Source organism: Perognathus longimembris, chromosome 28 (genome assembly GCF_023159225.1).
Source record: "Perognathus longimembris pacificus isolate PPM17 chromosome 28, ASM2315922v1, whole genome shotgun sequence".
NCBI lineage: Eukaryota > Metazoa > Chordata > Mammalia > Rodentia > Heteromyidae > Perognathus > Perognathus longimembris.
The window spans coordinates 37,840,887-37,861,981 of record NC_063188.1 but is presented as its reverse complement, the minus strand read 5'-3'; the positions used below and the strand labels follow the sequence as shown (position 1 = coordinate 37,861,981).

Below are 21,095 nucleotides of genomic sequence, written 5' to 3'. Positions count from 1 at the left end.
CCCACCAGGGACCTAAAGGGCAGAAAGAAGAGCAAGAAGAGGTATAAAGAGAAGGAAAACAATATGAAAGTAAGGAGGAAGTGTTTTATTTTAGCCGACTGCATTTGAAAATACTTGTGGGAATAATTGCAATTAACATCATTTCTTTCCTTCGTTTCCTCCCTTCTTCCCTCTTTCCTTCCTCCCCACTTTCTTCTCTTTTGCAAAACACAGAACTCCCAGTATCTTCCTTATGGAAATACTTGCCTTCCAAATAATGAAATTCAGCTTTTCAAAATGACCTCACTTTTATAAGATTCTAGGAGATTCTACCTGTTTCAAACTTCTGTCCATCTTGAGTCTACACTATTGCATTTTTATTCTGAAATTCATCTGATAAGAATTTCAGAAAGTAAAAGACCTGTCACTTTGAAGCAAATAGAGGAATCTGGTGGAGAGCTGCTTCATCTTGCTAGCTGTTTCTACCTTTTCCTTCTTCCTACAACTTCTCTCAGTCACTGTGTTCCATTTAAATTTTCTTCCATAGAATCTCCTTAGGTACAATCAAAACAACTTCCCCCTCCTGTATATTCCTTACATATTGTGAAACCACTCACTGTGATCTTGAACCAGTCCTCCTGGTTGCACTCCTGTGCATTATCTTTCATTTCCTTCTGTGGAGAATCATCATCCTGGGATTCATCATAACATTGCCTAGTCTCACTGTTGAGTTCTAAGGTATCGAGTTTGCTGTAAAGGAAGAAAGGATCTAAAAGAAAGGTATCTAAAAATGAATGAAAATGTCACAAAATCTTTAATACAGTGTCAATTCACTGGCAGCCAGACCTACAATTAGGTCCCCTCTGCTGTTATTCCACTTTACTCTTCCACAGACAGGAGACAGAGGAGGAGAAGGAAAGCAGGAAGAGGAGCAGCAGGAGGAGGAAAAGGGAGAAAAAAGACAACTACAGAGAGTGAAGGGTTGCACAGACTCAGGGCTGGCTACATGCCACCCAGGCTGCCTCTCACTTACTTTCTTATTTCATGGTCCTCAGGGATTTTCTTGTTTCCATCATCTTCCTGAAGATCTGAAGATGGATTCTCATGCCCTTCATGTTCATAATGAAGGTTTTCTTCACCTGAATTCTCCTGGAAAGAATCACCATCTTTCTCCTTTTCTTGGATAAGGTTACCACTATTGTTGGATGCTGAAATTGAGAAGAAAAATACATTTTGGGACACATCAATGGTCCGCTTACTATGAAATAAGTCATGAGGTAACATTTGTATAGCAATCAAAATGCCAATCTGTCCTATGGAACTAAATACACAAATATCAGAACTCAAACTCCTCTGCCTGCTTAGACATGAGAGCCTTATATTACAGGGGGTACAATCAGGAGGAAGCAACTATGTTGAACCTTTCAAAAAGCAGAGCAGAGTTATACAAATAAGAGATGTGTGAGTATTGAAGGGCTAGTCTTAATACCATAATCAAGAAAGCATCTGAATTTTTCCCTTCTTTCATGCCTCTAATCTTAATAACCTCACATAACCTTCAGTATTAATTATATTACCCAGCTTTTCTATATCCTTATGGATTTTCTATCTAGGAATTCTCCTTTATACTTCCCAAATTTAATCACCTATTAAATTGCTTTGATTTCATTAAGAACCAGGAAACAGTACTTCTTTTTTTTTGTCTGTCATGGGGCTTGAACTCTGGGCCTGGGGCACTGTTCCTGAGTTCTTCAGCGCAAGGCTTAATGACCTACCACTTTGAGCCAAAGCACTACTTCCAGTTTTCTGGTGATTAACTACAGATAAGAGTTTCACAGACTTTCCTGCCCAGGCTGGCTTTGATCCACGATCCTCAGATCTCAGCCTCGTGAGTAGCTAGAATTACAGGCATGAGCCACCAGCACCCGGCTACTACTTCTTTTTCTAGTATAAGTTTTAATGATAGGATAGGCTGGTGTGGTGACCTCCTGAACTGTTGTCCTACTTCTAACCTTGTCCTCAATAGTACTCTGCTGGAATTACCCAGAGTGATTTTTTATTCTGAGGTGCTTTGAAATGTCTTTTACTTCATAAGACATTTCTAACCTATACTCTTTAATGAAAGCATCTGAACAATAAAATGAAATGTTCCATGTCAGCTGCAACTCTCAATGTCTAGAGATTTTTCAATGATCAGAGAACATACTTTGTATGATTTTAGTTCTTACAAAATTTACTGAGTTTTAACGGCCCAAGTATGATAATTTGTGTTTATGAATATTGTGTTCTCTTTTTTTTGCAATTTTCTTTAATCTATGAATAAAAAGAAAAATACTTTCTGTTTTAGTTTCATGATAACCTCAGAAATGACTTTGAATATTACAAGGAATGTGAAAGGAAAAATATATACTGCTATTGGGTAGACTATTTTAAATATGCTAAATAAAACTTTTTATTGTATTAATTGTATTGCACATATCACGTGGTAGAGCACATCTCTTCTTAGCAAGACACTTGAGTTCAACCCTAGTACCATCACATACATAAATGACCAAATGCATGACCAGTCATTAACTTTCTTTTTTTTATTAAGATGATGTACAGAGGGTTTACAGTCACATACTTAAGGTAGTGAGTATATTTCTTGCCATACTTGTTACCCCCTTCATTTTTCTCCCATCTTCCCTCCCCCAACTTTCCCCCCTGCTTTCATCATTTTTTAACCTTCCCAATGATGGACATCATCATTATAGTCTACAATGCTTAAGAACTCTATGAACATTAACAATAAAACAATTTCTTCCAGGTCAAGTGATATGTACATTTCTTTCCTTTTGCTTAGTATAATCTGTTCCTTCGTTTTCTCTCATTTCTTCCCTCCCCCTGCTGCCCTTAAGTTGCTTAGTTTGCTCTCATCAGTGTTCATTGCAGGTGCTGGACTCCCTTTACTATATTTTTTTCACCTGCTTTCCACTCATTCTGTGCCCTCCTCCCAGCTTCTTTAAGATGTGCACCATATGTGAGGTAGAGAATATAGGGTCCTCTAAATACTATAAGACTAAGAAGAGGTCCTTTGTTTCCTTATCGTTGGAGTTCTTTTCAGTCTTTAGGTACCTATGAAGTATATATGTTCTTTAGATACATATGATGTAGTGCTTAGGTCTTACTTTTTGGTGCATTTCTCCCAAGACTGTCCTTTATTTGTCTCACTGTGTATTGCTATCTTGGGTCCTGTTTGTTTTGCCATATCTCTTTACAATTTGATTCTAACACTGGTATATCAGGGAAACCATGCACCATTTGTCTCTGTTCTTGGCTTGTCTTACTCAACATGATTTGTTCTGGTCCTGTCCATTTCCCTGAGAATGCCATTATTTTATCATTCTAATAGCTGTGTAGAATTCCATTGTATATATATACCACATTTTTTGGTTCCATTCATCTGTAGTGGGCATCTGAGTTGTTCCCATATCTTAGCTATTGTGAGCAGTGTAGCAATTAACATGAGAGTGCAGGTGGCTTTGTCATAGGAGGAGTCTCCAGATTGCTTTCCAGAGTGCTTGTACTAGTTTACATTCTCACCAGCAGTGCAGTAGGATTCCTCTTTCTCCACATCCCCTCCAGCATTTGTTGTTGCCTGAGTTCAAAGTATAGGCCATTTTGACTGGGTAAGGTGGTACCTCAGAGTTGTTTTTATTTGTATTTCCTTTACTGTCAGGGATGCTGAACATTTCCATATATGTTTCTTTGACATTTTTATTTCTTCTGTGAAGTCTCTCTTTAGCTCCCTTGCCTGATTGGTTTATTAGGCTTTGGAGTGATTCGCTTCTTGAGCTCCATGTGTATGATGGATATTAGGCCTTTGTCTGTTGAATTGCTAGTGAAGCTCTTTTCTCAATTGGTTTGCTGTCTTTCTAGTTTAGTAGTTATGTCTTTAGCTGTGCACACTTTTTAATGTAGTTCCATTTGTCAAGTCTCTCTCCAAACTGCTGTGCCCCTGGAACTTGGCTCAGCAAGTTTGTGCCTGTGCCTATGAGTTATAGTGTCTCTCCTACTCTGTCCAGTAGTACTTTCAGAGTTTGGGGTTGTATAATGAGTCTTTAATCCATTTTGAGTTGATGTATGTGCATGGTGACAGGCTGGGATCCACTTTGGGTTTTCTGCATGTAGCTGCCCAGTTTTCCCAGCACCAATAGTTGAAAAGGCTGTTTTTTCCATTTTATGTCTTTGGCTCCTTTGTCAAATATCAGCTGGCTGTAAGTATGTAGTTTTATTTCTGGGTCTTCTAATCTATTCCATTGATCTTTGGGTCTATTTTTGTGCCAGTACCAAGCTGTTTTTTTAATGATGACTCTGTAATAAAGCTTGAAATCCAGTATTGTGATACCTCCTGCACTATTTCTTTTGCCTAGAGTTTCTTTGGCTATTATAGGTCTTTTGTAATTCCATATGAATTTTGGGAATGTTTTCTGTATTTCAGTAAAGAATGCCATTGGGATTTTGATGGGGATTGTGTTGAATTTGTATATCATCTTCGGCGGTATGGCCATTTTCACAATATTGATTCTACCTATGCATGAGCATGAAAGGTCTTTCCATTTCCTGGTGTCCTCTTTGATTTCTCCCTTTATATTTTTATGGTTTTCACTAAATAGATCCTTTACATCTTTGGTTAGGTTAGGTTAATTCCTAGATATTTTATTCTATTTTTAGCTATTGTGAATGGGGTTGTTTTCATAATTTCCTTTTCTGCTTGTACATTATTCGTGTACAGAAATGCTACTGATTTCTGTGGATTTTGTATCTTGATACTTTGCAAAAATGGTTTATTAATTCTAGGAGTTTGGGAGTGGGTTTTTTTGGGGGGTCGAGTAGGGATAGTTTAATTTCTTCTTTCCCTATGTGGAATTAACTTTCTTTAAAAACTAAATTAAAAGTTGGGAATATGGCCTAATGGCAAGAGTGCTTGCCTCGTATACATGAAGCCCTGGGTTCGATTCCTCAGCACCACTATAGAAAAGGCCAGAAGTGGTGCTGTGGCTCAAGTTGGCAGAGTGCTAGCCTTGAGCAAAAAGAAGCCAGGGACAGTGCTCAGGCCCTGAGATCAAGCTCCAGGACTGGAAAAAATAAGCAAATAAGAAGTAAATTAATCTGGGTGCTGGTGGGTCACACCTGTAATCCTAGCTACACAGGATGGTGAGATCTGGGGATTGCAGTTTGAAGCCAGCCCAATCAGGAAAATTCACAAGACGCTTATCTCCAATGAATTACTCAGAAAAAGCAAGAAGTGGTGCTATGGCTCAATTGGTAGAGTACTAGCATTGAGCAAAACAGCTTAAGGACAGTGCCCAGGGCCTGAGTTCATGCCTCAGGACCAGCAAAAAATCAATAGTAGGGGATGGGAATTTGGCTTAGTTGTAGAGTGCTTGCCAGAAAAAGCCGAAGTGGTGCTGTGGCTCAAGTGGTAGAGTGCTATCCTTGAGCAAAAAGAAGCCAGGGACAGTCCTCAGGCCCTGAATTCAAGATGCAGGACTGGCAAAAAAATCAACAGTAAATAAAAATAAAAATGAAATAAATTAAAAGAGGCATAAAGGAACCAAAAGAAGTGATTTGGAATACTAGTGTTGTATGCTTGTAAAGTATTTGGATATTTTATGTATAAAAACAGACATACTTCCAAAACATTATCATATGCTAAAATATCTGTAACCTACTGTTTCCATTCAATAAGTTTAAGACATAGAAGTATATATGAGTTTTATCATTTACTGGATGAATATGGTTTTCCTTTAAAGCTGTCCTGAAAAATAAAGATTGCTTATTTACCAGAGCAAGAACTGATGGTTGAGCTTCACTGAGTTGAAATATCAGGAAAGAATAATATTATTAAGCTGTGCAATACACAATCCCAGGTACTTTTACGGTTATGGAGACTCTGTCTCCAAAACAGTATATAAAAAAAGCGAAAAGGGGCTGGGGATATGGCCTAGTGGCAAGAGTGCTTGCCTCGCATACATGAGGCCCTGGGTTCAATTCCCCAGCACCACATATACAGAAAATGGCCAGAAGTGGCGCTGTGGCTCAAGTGGCAGAGTGCTAGCCTCGAGCAAGAAGAAGCCAGGGACAGTGCTCAGACCCTGAGTCCAAGCCCCAGGACTGGCCAAAAAAAAAAGCGAAAAGGCTGGGAGTGTACCTCAACTGATAAGAGTATTTTCTAGGCCTTAGATTCAGTCCACAGTATCACAAAAACAATGTTAGTCCAAAATGTGTATTTTTCACATTTTTAAATACCTAAATAATAATTTCTGAGTTTAATATTATTTATACACTAAATTATCATTTTATTTATTTGAACTGTCACAAACTAATAATAAAACTTCAAAATTTAATAAGGTTTTCGAGCTTTTGCTACTATAAGCAATGCTATAAAGGTAAGATAATACTGTACACATATTCTATGTACATTTCCACTGTTTTCATGTAATAACTGTGTGACAAAATGACAAATATTCATGTAAGTCAGGAGCAAGGTGAAGAGAAAATTATTCAAAATTTATTTTTAGGAGAGTGACTGAAATCTCAGAGAAGGGCTGAAAGCTGGAAAATACCTGAGCATCTCATAAACCATTGGGAAAATCATGAAGGATGGGAGCATGAGAACCAATAATGGTAATATGATTAGAATAACAAACATCCAAGGTATCAAATGTATGCTACCCAAATGCAGACAGAGAGCTTTGGGAAAAGCACATTACATATTTTCTTGTTTGTAAATATTAGAAAGATACAGGAATGAAGATATAATAACAAGGACTATGTCAAGCTAAGCATTTAAAAAAGATAATAAATTTAGTTTTGCTTCCAACAATGAAAAACTTGCTAAACTGGATCAAACATCCAAATGATAACATCTGGAAAAGTGTGGAAAGTGACTTTTAAAAAGTTAAAGAAAGAACGTATGATGTATTTTGTCATGATTGGGAACAAATGAAGAAGACTCCTGGCCCCCAAAGTAGTCTTACACTTAGAGGCTGCTTTTTTCTACCACATTAATAATTCCCGTGGAGAAATATAAGATGCTGAAATGCTGGGAATTTATGCTAAATATCTATTCGTGGTCCTAAGAACATAAAATATGGATTTGGACCTAACAAAGGCAGCTTATGTGGGTAAGTAAGGAGCAAACTACTCAGGCTTAGATAGGGGCCGTCAACAGATGGCTGTGACAGGGAATGTGGGTAAACTGGAAATAGGTTAGCCCTCCACGGGTCAGAAATTCAGATTAGTTATCTCAACACCATTAAGATTAAAGAGATGGGGCCTGGTCTTCTGTTTTTCATTTGTTTTTGGTAAATATTCAGTGTCAAAAAGTAAACATGAAAAAAGCAAAACTTGGGGACGTTTTTGTTTTTCTTAAGAGCTAAGTAAACCAAGGCAGCTAAGAAAACCCCATTTTAATTATTTTGTACATTTCTCATTTGAAATATATCATTTTTTTCCTCTATATAGATCTGGGATTCCAAGGGCATTATTTACATTCTCATTGCCTCCAAATTATTCTCCAAAAATTTACATAAATAACTTTGACTGATGGAAACAGTTGTAACTACTTTCAACGTCCTATGTGTACCTGTAGCTTCTATTATTGATGATGTTCTTGTATCACCTTCCTGTGGTTGTACCTACACTATATCTGTAATCTTATCTGAGTATATTGGAAACCGTGTATACTGGTATTGGAAGTAGGAAATTGAAAGGGAATACCAAATTTGAGAGACACAGGGTAAAAAAAAGACAAGCAACTACAAAAGCAATACTTGCAAAACTGTTTGGTGTAAGTGAACTGAACACCTCCGTGGGGGGGGGGGAGGGAAAGGGGGAGGAGGGAGGAGGGTATGAGGGACAAGGTATCAAACTGTACAAGAAATGTATCCAGTGCCTAACATATGAAACTGTAACCTTTCTGTACATCAGTTTGATAATAAAAATTTGAAAAAATAAAATAAAATAAAATGTAATGTCAAAAAAATAACTTTGATAATTGTATGATTTAAACTTTTTTTTTGAGGTTTCACACTGAAAATCCTCTATTTTTTAGAGCAGTATTTATGCACTGAATTTAGGCACTACTGTCAACAAATACTTCACTGCAATCTCCTCAATGTGGTTGTGTGTGTGTGTGTACGTGTGCGTGTGTATGTGTGCACATGCATGTGCACCTACACATGAGCCAGTCCTGGGGCTTCAAATCAGAGCCTGGGCTCTGTCTCTGAGCTTGATTAGTGCTCTACCACGTGGGCCACAGCTCCATTTCTGGCTTTTATTTTTGACTGTTAATTGGAGATAAGAATCTCACAAATTTTCCTGCCCATGCTGGCTTTGAACCACAATCCTCAGATCTCGGCCTCCTGAGTAGCCAAGATTAAATTGTGAGATAGATAGATAGATAGATAGGTAATATATACATCTCTATAAAGTACATATGTAGATATCACATAGATATAAATTATAGACATAGATATAGATTATATAGAGATACAGACTATATACATAAATATTATAGATATATGTATATATAGAGAGGGTGTGAGTCCCAGAGCCTGCTACCTCCAACCAATACCAGTTTTGGGGCCTCAGGTCGCAGCAAGTGTGCAGGGACCTCAGTAGCTCAGGCTTCCTGGCTTTTCGCCACTCCTCACCACCCACAGTGCAATGGAGGCAGTAGTGGGTGCACAGTTAGCAGGTTGACAGAAAAAAAAAGCTGGCCCCTGCAGACAGATAACTCCAACCTATAACCAAAGTAAATAAAATCTAAAACATATTATGTTCCCTGAAAAATGTAAGTGAGGAAGGAGATGAATGATTTTGAGGTAAACAAAAATAAATTAATGAAAAGCAAAACAAATTAACCATGTGGGGCTGGGAAAATGGCCTAGTGGTAAAGAGCTTGCCTCATATACATGAAGCCCTGGGTTCGATTCCTCAGCACCACATGTATAGCAAAAGGCCAGAAGTCGCGCTGTAGGTCAAGCAGTAGAGTGCTAGCCTTGAGCAAAAAGAAGCCATGGACTGTGCTCAGGCCCTGAGTTCAAGCCCTAAGGCAAAACAAACAAAAAAAAGCTAACCGTGTAGAACTCCTGTTCATTCCCATAATAACATTATTGTCAAGAATATAAAAGATTAAAGATGTTGTAAATTCCAAAGTACAACAAATTTCAAGAATTGAAAAATACAGTAACTTATATACCTGAAAAGAGAAATAGATGGGATTTGGGAAAAGAGTTTGAAAAAAATTTACAGACTGATGTATGGAGATATAAAATGACTGATGCTACAGAAAAAAATGGGGATACAGTAAAGAAATCATGTTTGCTTGGTCATAGAGGGAAGAAAATAATGCAGGAATATTTTTTCAAGATAACATAAAAATTTTTAAAAAACAAGAAATACTGAGGCATTATAAAATTGAAATGCACAACAGTAAATCAGGAGGGGCATTAAGAGATAATGTTGTGATGTATCTGTCTTCAAATGAAATGCAGAAATACGAATGTATGTATGTCAAAGGCACATGTGTTTTTTGTGTTGGTACTGGGGCTTGAACTCAGGGTCTGGGTGCTATTGCTTAGCTTTTTCATTCAAAGCTGGCTCTCTACCACTTGAGCTCCATTTCTGGCTCTACACTAGCTAACTAGAGAGAAGCATCTCAGAGATATTCCTGCTTAGGCTGTCTTTGAACCTCAATTCTCATATCTCAGCCTCCTGAACAACTAGGATTACAAGTGTAAGCCACCAGTGCCCAGCAAAAATGCACATGTTTATCTTTTTAAATATAATTTTATTGTTTTTATTAAGGTCTTGTACAGTGGGGTTACCATTTCACAAGCTAGGTAGATAATCAATACAGTTCTATTTGGGACAATCACTCCTTCCTTCACTTTCCCAGAGTACCTGTTTATTTATTTTTATTTTTTATTTTTGGCCAGTCCTGGGCCTTGAACTCAGGGCCTGAGCACGGTCCCTGGCTTCCTTTTGCTCAAGGCTAGCACTCTGCCACTTGAGCCACAGCGCCACTTCTGGCCGTTTTCTGTATATGTGGTGCTGGGGAATTGAACCCAGGGCCTCATATATACGAGGCAAGCTCTCTTGCCACTAGGCCATATCCCCAGCAAGAGTACCTGTTTATCGTAAGCGTAAAGTCTACAAAAACAGCAAAGGAATATTTCACAATTAACCTAAATGAGGTAAAAATTCAGTCCTTTAAAAATATTGCAAAAGAAGTGTGAATAAATGACAGGAAAATAATGGTAAGGTGTATATTAAAAGAGAATAGTTAACCCAAATTATGTCTGAAATTACTTGTAAATGGACTGAATATTTCAAATTAAAAAGCAGAAATCTTGGGCTAGGGTATAGCTTAATGATATGATACATGTTTTTCATCCACAGGCTTTGGGTTCCATCCCCAATAAAACATGCACATGCAATTGCATTCACACACTTGACTAGATTTTAAGAGCAGACAAAAAGCATTATTTCAGTAAGATGCTGCTTAAAAGGACACACAAAAAATACAATGAATGAAAAAATAGGCAAAAGGTATACCAATGAAACACTGGGCAACTGGAAGCTGATATAACCACTAGAAGAAAAAAATGCACTTTTAAGTAAAAATAGTACTAGAGAAAAAGGCTAACTCAAAATAAAAGGTTCAATTTCAATATGATTATGTTAATAAAACCAATTTGCATGCATTTTGTACTATGCAACCAAAATACACAGCAAGAAAAGATAGATACACGGAAAAAATATCCACAGTAAAAATTCATAGAATGCATAAACCCACAGTGCTGGGAAATTGTTTTTATGAACCTCAATGCCAAATAAACAAACTTCCGGTTAAATAAACATTTAAAATAATTTCAGTAGCAGTTTGTACTAGAAAAAAGACTACCTATAACAACCAAACCAACATTTCAGAATGTATCATCTGCTGGGGTGTAAATCCAGATTCCAAAAACCTATACAAGTAGCAGAATTTACTATGGTTACTATTAATAGGCATTTGTGAGTTCTGTGCCCCTCCCTACCCTTAATAGAAATTTTAAGAATGTTCATTTCAGCTGGGAGCTGGAGGCTCAGGCCTGTAATCCTAGCTACATAGGAGGCGGAGATCTGAGCCCCACTGAGAAGCCAACCCAGACATGAAAATGCATGAGGCTCTCATCTCCAACAAACTACTCAAAAACAGCCTGAAGTGGCGCTATAGCTCAAGTAGTAGAGCAGTAGTCTTGAGCAAAAGAAGCTCAGGAACAGTGTGCTGGCCCTGACTTCAAGCCGCAGGACCAGCAAAAAATAATAATATTTAATTACCCATCCTCACCATGCCTCACCACACCGCACCACGTGACCATGTTAGGCAGTCTTCCTTAACCCTGAAAAGAATTATAACCTTCAATAGTTGGGTGCCAGTAGCTCATGCCTGTAATCCTAACTAGTAAGGAGATTGAGACCTGAGGATAGTCTTTAGAAGCCAGCCCCTGTAGATAATTCAGTGTGGTGGTCATCTCCAGTAAACTACTTAGAAAAAGCCCTAGGTGGAGCTGTGGCTCAAGTAGGTAGAGTGCTAGTCTTGAGCACAAAGAGGCTCAGAGACAGCTCCCAGGACCTGAGTTCAAGCCCCTAGATCGGCAAAAAGGAAAGAGGGAGGGAGGGAAGAAGTGAGGAAGGAAGGGAAGGAGGAAGGAAGGAAGGAAAAAAATCCTCTTTAAACTAGAGGTACATTTTAACTATATCCATACAGAACCATGCTCTGAAGAGAGTGGAAAATAGCCCAGCAGCTTACCACCTGGGTCTGTGTTTTACTGGGTGGGGGAGGGATTAAGAATCGCTTGGTCCTCGAGCTGAGCAACTCACCCATGGTGTGTATGGAAAGCAGTACCCAGTCACAGATACCCTTACAGAGATTTCGTGAGATGCGTATGTGTAGTCTGCACCTCGAGGGATAGGAGAAAATCCAGAAGTGCTGCTGAGGCGGTGAGAGCAAGCCCCAAACCACTTGGTTAAGAGCACACAATCAAAATGGAGTCTATACAGGAAGTCGTTCCTCCAGGGTCATAGAGAAGACAACACCAGAGTGGGGGTCATGGAAGACTTCACATTTCCTTTTAATGCCCCCTAAGTTGCATAGTAGCCAAATAGCCAGGAGGGCTTTCTGCAAACAGTTACAATGTTGGCCTGGAACTCAATTATTTGTTATTACAAAGAGGTCTCTTAACTTCCACTATCTCTGCTGAAATACATTGTGTTCTTTTGAAAAAACTCAAGAAGACTGCATAATTAGTAGATCTTTTTCCTCCAAGAAGCTCTCCAAGCGGTGTCATACCCGGCTAGCTGGTGTGTGGGAGGGGGGAATTCATATGCTACATAAAAAATGAAAGCACTGGACCCAGGGTCTACTGAATGAGCATGATCTCACCACAATTAGCTTTAGTAAACAATATGTGGTATTTACTTAAGTGTAAATTAACAGAAAAAATCTTAAGTAACACCACTTCATCTCAGAGAAGTCATACTAGTGCTAACCTGAGATATATAAAGGAACTTATAATTTTTTTTAAGTTATATGGAAGTTTCTCCCCTGGTGGTCACAGCCAAAATATTGTATCTATAAATTGCAGGATCAAAACCTTTTCAAGAGGGAGGCAATGAAAGAGGAGGAAGGAATGAGAGAGACTTGTGGTTAGCTGATGGCAGTCACATTTTTTGTGTGCCTGTCCTGGGGCTTGATTGAAGGGATTAGATGATGTCTCTTAGCTTTTGTGCACAAATCTAGTACTCTACCACTTGATTGGAGATGAGTCTCACAGATTTAACAGCTCAGGTTGATTTTGAACCAAAATTCTCACATCTCAATATACCCAGTGGCTAGGATTACAGGCATGAGCCACTGAAACCTGGCCAGAAACTTTTTTTATACTCCCAGGCAGCAGTCCCTTAATGGGTCCCTGTCTTCCAACACAATATCCAAACCCTGAGTGAACATGAAGGGAACCATGCATATATGAGTGTGAACATAGTGGCACAAGATTTGAATCCCAGTACTCAAAAGGCTGAGGCAAAAAAATTGTGTGTTTGACCCCACCCTAGACCCTACAGTAAGACCTTGTCTTAAAAACAACAAAAGATTTAGAATTTTCTATTTTTTATTAGCTTGTTATATGAGGGAAATTATATGAGGGAAATTTCATTGTTACATTTCTATCAATGTTTACAATATGTTACAATCAATTTTACCCTCTCTACTATTCTCCCCTTGAAATTTTCTGTTTTTTTTTTTTATTAAGAAGTAATGTATGAGGCTGGGGATATAGCCTAGTGGCAAGAGTGCCTGCCTCGGATACACGAGGCCCTAGGTTCGATTCCCCAGCACCACATATATGGAAAACGGCCAGAAGGGGCGCTGTGGCTCAAGTGGCGGAGTGCTAGCCTTGAGCGGGAAGAAGCCAGGGACAGTGCTCAGGCCCTGAGTCCAAGGCCCAGGACTGGCCAAAAAAAAAAAAAAAAGAAGTAATGTATGAAATGTTTTCTAAGCTGGTTAATGTTTGCTAACTTTTCTTGGATATTTTTAGTGTTTCAATAAGTTCAACTAATAACAAATAAGAGAGTAAACAATGTATGTTTATACTATGAAATCATTCTACATCTTTGATCTATATGATTCCTTCATTAGGATCAAAAGATATATGCTCTATGTTGGCATTGTCCCTTTATTTTTTCCTCCCTCTTTTGGGGACATATGGAGCAAATTATTCTTTTTATGTATCTTTTCTTCCCTTTGGTAAACTCTCTTGTTTTGTTTAAAATGGCTTTATAAAGGGGCTTTTATAACCCCCCCAAAAAAGAGATAGATGCTATAAATAAATTCATATTTCTATATATGTGAAAGGTGTTTATCTACCTTAAAATATGTAAGTAACATATAAACACCAATTAAAACCAATAATTGATTATTAATAATCAATGATCATTAACAGATAACTAGTAATTGGTAATTAATAATCAATAGTCAATAAATGGTGATCAATAGCTAATAATTGGCCATCAGTGTTTCATCACATATAAATATGTATGAATATAAACAAATACATGCATCACAATCGTCAGTAGCTCATGCCTGTCATCCTAGCTACTCAGGAGGCTGAGACCTGAGGATCATGGTTCAAAGTCACGAAAAGCAGTCAATCCCATAGACATTATCTCCAATTAATCATCAAAAAATGCCCAAAGTGAGGGCTGGGAATATGGCCTAGCGGCTAGAGTGCTTGCCTCTCATACATGAAGCCCTAGGTTCAATTCCTCAGCACCACATATATAGTAAACGGCCAGAAGTGGCTCTGTGGCTCAAGTGGCAGAATGCTAGCCTTGAGCAAAAAGAAGCAAGGGACAATGCTCAGGCCCTGAGTTCAAGCTCCAGGATTAGCCAAAAAAAAATGCCCAAAGTGGAAATGTAGCTCAACTGGTAGAGTGTCAGTCTCTAGAAAAAAAGCTCAGGAACAACATGAGGCCCCAAGTTCAAGCTCCAGTACTGGCACACACACACAAAAATGGTGTGAACAGGGGCTGGGGATATGGCCTAGTGGCAAGAGAGCTTGCCTCGTATATATGAGGCCCTGGGTTCAATTCCCCAGCACCACATATACAGAAAACGGCCAGAAGTGGCGCTGTGGCTCAAGTGGCAGAGTGCTAGCCTTGAGCAAAAAGAAGCCAGGGACAGCGCTCAGGCCCTGAGTTCAAGGCCCAGGACTGGCCAAAAAAATATATATATTTAAAAAATGGTGTGAACAATGAACCTGAATCTTTAGTTTGTCATTCAGAAATTCATTTCACAATATAAATTTATGCCTTTAGTATTTATGAAAGCAACCACCTTTGGCACCTTTTACCTTCATTCTAAATATTGGTGAACAGGAAATGTATTTCACTGATTAAATGTACACTAGCCCTCTCTATCCTTTATCATAATGGAATACAACATAACATAAATTTTAGTTTTAATTAAAATTCGTATTTGTTCTCAGTTATAATATTATTAATCTAAGCCCATTTTCAATTCTTTCCAGCTTAGAATCTCTGAGTTGCATTAGGTCACCTCATATACACAAAAAAATTAATATTAAAATGGTAGCCATAGTTAAGTTTAGACTTTTTAGTTGACATGAAGAAAAAAATTAGAAAATAAAACTAATCTACTAGGTGTTTCACACCTGATCTTCTGTGTTTTACATAAATTCCTCTGATTCCCAAAATTATGCTGTGAAACAGATACAGCAAATATCCTCAGATTACAGTTTAAGAAAATTGAAGAACAGATATTTCCCAAGATTATACTATTACAAACCCAGCAAGCACTCTGTAGGGCAAATTTGCCTTGGACCTGTTCTCTTTTTTTTTTTTTACTCCATCATTGCAGATGCAAGGGGGTTGAAGTAGTGATGTGCTGAAGCTAACTCCTACTAGCTCATGGTAACTGATTATAAAATTCTTAGGAGTTTTGCCAACTGAGTGATTTCATTACTTAAACCAGTATGCTGATATCAGTCATAAAAGACGTGTGTATGCTACAGACATGGAAATCACCTTCCACTCCTGCAAAGCAAGTTTGAAAACATTTAGCAGCAGACCATTGAGTTGGGGTAAAGTAAACTCCTCAAATGATTCCAAAATAGAAGACTGGAAACCACAGCTAGTAGGCTATCACACTGCTAATGTAGTTTTTCTGAGGTATGAATGAGATCAGAGGAGAACATCAAAGAAAACCTTTTCATTATCTATGTAGAGTTGATAGCATATGCATTTGGGTTTTTTTTGGGGGGGGGATGAAGGGGGTACTGAGTTTGAACTTGGGCTTCATGATTATTAAGTAAGGGCTCTACCATTTAGCTATGCTGTCAGCCATGCTTTTTACTAGCAATTTTTGAGATAGGGTTTCATTTCCTGTCTGGGCTGTACCTGGATCCCAAGCTGCCAAAGTTAGGCTGCCAGTCTTTGCTAGGATGACAAGTGTGAACCACTGAGTTCTGCTTTCCTCTATTGAAATGGAGTGTCATGGACTTTTCTGTCTGAGCTTGCCTAGAACCTCAGTCCTTCCATTCTCGGCCTCCCACATAGTTTAGGATGACAGGTGTGTACCACTTCTCCTAAAAAAAAAAAAAAAAAAAAAAAAAAAAAAAAAAAAAAAAGGTCTCATGAGAAAAATCTTACTACAGACAAAAAAAAACAATTTGGACGAATCCAGTGGTTTTCTGAATTCTTTTCCTCCATGATAAATTCTCACACATCTGGAGATTGAGGTACTAACGAAAAAGGTAAGAAAAAGTGTATAATGCATGTGAATTTGCACAAAGTTTATTCTATTGGGTTATGGAATCACAACCTAAGATGGAGTGGCTTATTCCTATAATCCTAGCACCTTGGAAACCAGCAGAAGAATTTTGAGCTCCAGGCCAGCAGCCTAGGCTACACAGTGAGACCCTGTCTCAAGATGAAAACAAAAGTGGGATAGGAGTGTAACTCAGTGGTAGACCACTTGCCTAGCATGTTTGAGGCCTAGGTTTGAACCTCAACACCCCTCAAAAAATTATGCTAGATTCTGTAGCATTTGTATAAACTTCTGTTAGAAAATTGAGTCATGAAGGTGTTAGCATTTCCCTAGCCTCAGGTCCTCAGCTCCTCTCACTAGCCCCCAGATACACCTATACCTAATGAGCCACTCCTACTACCTACCTACCTACTTCCCCTTTACCCACAGGAGAGAAGCTGCCACCTGGATAAGGTGCAGACGCCATGTAGCTCCCTCTCCCGTGGGAACTATGGCCCCACTAATAAACCTCCTTATGAACTTTCTTCTCCTGTCTGTGATTATCTCTGCATGGTCCCCTGGGATGGCCAAAACATATCCTTTCAGAGGGTATTAGAATAAAGAAAGAGAAGAAAATAAACTCAACAGACCAGATAAACTTTAATGGAATGTTGAAGAAGGCTGCCAGGGTTATTGAGGAGTCAGGAGACAAGAGGCATGTTGTAATGGGGGTAGAGATGGGGGGTAATGGTTAGGGGGCAGGGTCACAGTAGCTGGAGGGTTCAAAGGCTCCAGGAACCTATTGCTTGTGCAAGTCACCTGGGTCTCAGGCAACTGTCACCTGAGAGGCTGGGGGAGCGGGCTTTCATTTTTAGATTAAGATTCTGGGCTGGAGACTGGGCTGGAGAATTTCTGAAAGATCCCTTGGGGGAAGGGTAGTCAGTGTGCCAAGCCATGGGAGCAACAGAGTTATGGTAACAGAGTTGATTCCCATCACTGACTGGCCATAACTTGCAGAAAAGAAGTTAAGAACTATCACAGTACATTTTCATCTGTTATTACACAGGTAATAAGTTTAGAATCACATCTAATATACAAATAAGGTTTTAGTATTTAAAAAAAAAACTTAAAAATATGAATGTGAGACCTGTCATTCAGATTGTAAAAGGAAATCTCATCCAATTCATAGCCCAGGTAAATGCTATTCCTTCTAGACTTTTCTTGTAGAAAAAGAGTGACTAGAATAGTGCATTAAGCCACATAAACACTCTACATAATCATTCTACAAATGAAATGTCCAGCACTTATTCAGACTTGATAGCAAACACTTTCCAGTCCTGGAAAGGGAACGCTTACAAACTTCCATGGCCCATTCAAGCTTGTCATTGACTTGGATCTCCCAGTAATAATGGCTGGAATTGAACATCCATAACTCAGAATAGCTCCATAACCCATAAACTGTATTAGATCATATGGGCACTTTCCTCATTTTTCAAAAATGGCATACACTTTTTAATCCTCAGAGACACACAGGTACTGGCACTGTTTCAGGATCCAGAGTAACTTCTCTATGCTTCTGTCTCAATTTCTGCAGAGATGAAAGCTTCTGAGGAAGACTGCCCACTTCTTAACTGTAATTAACAGAAAGCTGGGAGCTTCAGGCCTCACACATGTGAAAAACGATCTTGCTATGTCAGCAATCTCATGTCCAGCATCTGTCACCTTTGTTAGTAGACCTTTGATTGGGGAATTGTAGTTTGTCAGTGTTATCTGGTTTGTATTAAGCTTCCCTGTTCAATTTGTTCTTCTTGCTAGACTTAGCAGAACTGCCTGTTTCTTAAGTTCTACAAGCTGTTCCAAGTAATCAAATTGAGAGAATGTCTTTTTTAAGTGAAAATGAGAGGAAAGTTTATTGGAAAAAAAGAAGTCTTTCAAGAGACTGAAAGTAGGTCATCTCTAGCGTGAGGATAATCGCTATCTCTAATTTTCTATCTTATCTCCGTTTTAATTGTTTTCTGTCCAGAGTAGCTAGTAACTTGTGAACAGTTTCCACTTGCCTCTTCAGAGTGAAGTAACTGTGGGACTTTTCCCTGAAATGAGAGGTAATCTCTATGATGAGCCTCACATGGTGGCCTTGGTGGTCAAGGGACTAAGTACACAGGGGACCCAAAAACTACAGTTTCCCCTCACAGAAGAGTCTGGAGCTGCTTTTGCTTCTCACAGAAGAGTACCTCTATCTATATCTTCCTCTTGTTCAGGCTGTGCAATTTCAGCCATTCTTCCCAGCTGTGATTTACTCCTGAAATTTTCCTCTTAACATTGGTAAAGACAGACAGGACAAGGGAACCTGTCGTTCAGATCTTCCAAGGACTGTTGGATGCAGCTGTGTGATTTTTCCAAGGAAACAAGACAAATGAAAACAGTGACAAGATAGAGGAAGACTATAAAGACTGAGTATGACATTAGAGCCAGAGAATGAAGGAAGAGATAATAAAGGGAACAAGAAGTGGTGACAATCTGATGACAATTTGATACCATCAATATATTGGAACTTCTGGTCAGGGTGCAATAAAGTCAAAAGGGAGGGAACTGAAAAGTAGGAGGTGTAAGGTATAGGACCATATATAAGGTTTATTAAAGTACATAGCTGATGAACAAGAACACCATGCGGTATTCAGGCAGGAGAGAAAAGTTTATTCCCGAAGTGCAGGTCAGTGGCCGAGATGATGCATGCCTGGAAAGAAAGGCTGACCCCAGGCCATCCATGCCTCATCTAGGGCAGGGGTGGGGAGGTGTGGCCTGGTGAGGGGAGGTGGCTGTCTCCAAGTACACCAGTTACTAAGGTAATGCAGGTACTGGGCTGAGACGTTACGTGGGCTGGGGCATCTGCATGGAGCTGGGGGGCGGGAAGGGAGGGTGGACCTTACAGGAGGTGAGGAAAAAGATTACTTGAATGAAAAGTATGGGTGGGTTGTTAAAATTGCAATAATAAAATATAGGGAACAGTGTTAGGAAACTGAGTCATGAAGGTATTAAAATAAAGAGCAGAAAATGACCTAAACAGACCAGATAAACTTTAATGGAGAGTCAGGAGACCAGAGGCATGGGTAATGGGGAAAGAGGTGGAGGGGTAGTGGATGAGGGCTCATAGGTAGCTGGAAGATTCAAAGAGTTTCACCAGTTTATGGTGCAGGTCTGGCTCCAGGAACCTATTATTTGAACAAGTCTCTGGTCAGGTCTCTTAGACGCCTGTCACCTAAGAGGGTGGGGGAGCAGGCTTTCATATTCAGATTAAGATTCTGAGCTGGAGACTGGGCTGGAGAATTGCAGTGTGCCAAGCCATGGGAATAACATTTAGTTAAGGTACAGAGCTGATTCTTATCCCTTCGTCTTGTCAATAACCAAGGTAGCAACAATGGCAATACTATGGAGGAAAAATATATAAAGAAGAAAAAGGGCTAGTTTATCAAAATGATCATCTATAAATTCATCAAGCATTAAGGCAGGACAACTACTGTTGAGAATAACCATGTTCTAAGAATTAAGTGAAATGAGGCAAGAATTGTGAAAATTTGAATTTTTTAAGACAAGGCCCCACAGTGTTTGCTTCCTGCCTCTACCTCCCAAGATCTGTGATTACAAATGTGCATAGCATCATGCTTGTCATAGATGAAGTTTGATACATGACAAGAACAAAGGGTAATCTGTGAAATAAGCTGTCCTAAACTGGAGGGTTTGGGGGAAGCAAGAAACTAATCATTTAAAGGTAGCAATGGAAAATAAGATCACTTTCCTAACCTTTAGGCTCTGCAGTCCTGTGGAACTAAGGAAAAAATCATATGCTCTTCTTAGGTAGTCAAAGGATAGAATACTCTGGGAAGAGCTTCATTTCTGGTGAAACAAGACAATGAAGAATAGATTCAGAGAATTTGAGGATATAGAGGAATTACCAGTGGAGCACTGTGTTTTGGTATTAGGGAAGGTGAAAGAAGTGAACTAAAACCGGGAAAACGAACATACCCCTAGAAGGTATATTTGGAATTGATCGCAAATAGATATAGACATTATCATTAGATAAGTTCTTCTTCTTTTTTTTTTTTTGGCCAGTCCTGGGGCTTGGACTCTGGGCCTGAGCACTGTCCCTGGCTTCTTTTTGCTCAAGGCTAGCACTCTGCCACTTGAGCCACAGAGCCACTTCTGGCCATTTTCTGTATATGTGGTGCTGGGGAATCGAACCCAGGGCCTCATGTATATGAGGCAGGCACTCTTGCCACTAGGCCATATCCCCAGCCCCAGATAAGTTCTTTTTTTCCCTTCTTTATTATTATTATTTTTTTGAGACAGGGTCTTGTTATGCAGTCTAGGCTAATCTTAAACTGATGAGCCTCCTGCCTCTAACTCCCGAGTGTTGTGATTACAGACATACACCCATTACCCGGAGCCCATGAGACGAGTTCTGATGAATTCAAGACAGATAGGAGTAGTATGATTTCAGGGTTGGGTTAGCAAGTGGAGAGTGTCTGGAATTTCATATCAACTTCAAGTGATGTTGGGAGTTTGTACTTAGACCTGTAGCACTGGTTTGACTAATACTCATATTTGCTCCTGGAAACAAATAAAATACACTTTTAATGATAAGAAAATGGGCTGGAAGGTAAAAGGAAATGGGGTAAAGACAAATAAAACCTCAAAATTTCAATTACGTTTTCATTCCTTGATAAAAGACAAGATAAATATACCTAAATATTAACAACAT

General features: G+C 39.0%; 2 protein-coding genes across 3 annotated transcripts in view; one reads left to right on the top strand and one right to left on the bottom strand.

Moving 5' to 3' along the window:
- The window catches only part of LOC125343006 (nuclear RNA export factor 5-like), a 23,271-nt gene extending 4,655 nt beyond the window's left edge, over positions 1–18,616 (bottom strand). The window contains exons 1-3 of the mRNA XM_048335338.1: positions 18,571–18,616; positions 1,013–1,187; positions 597–729 (exon numbers count right to left, since the gene is read on the bottom strand). Coding sequence (XP_048191295.1) covers positions 597–729; positions 1,013–1,187; positions 18,571–18,616 — 354 coding nt within the window. The remainder of the gene's footprint in view (positions 1–596; positions 730–1,012; positions 1,188–18,570) is intronic.
- The window catches only part of Bex5 (brain expressed X-linked 5), an 851,362-nt gene that overhangs the window by 652,787 nt on the left and 177,480 nt on the right, over positions 1–21,095 (top strand). The window lies entirely within an intron of this gene.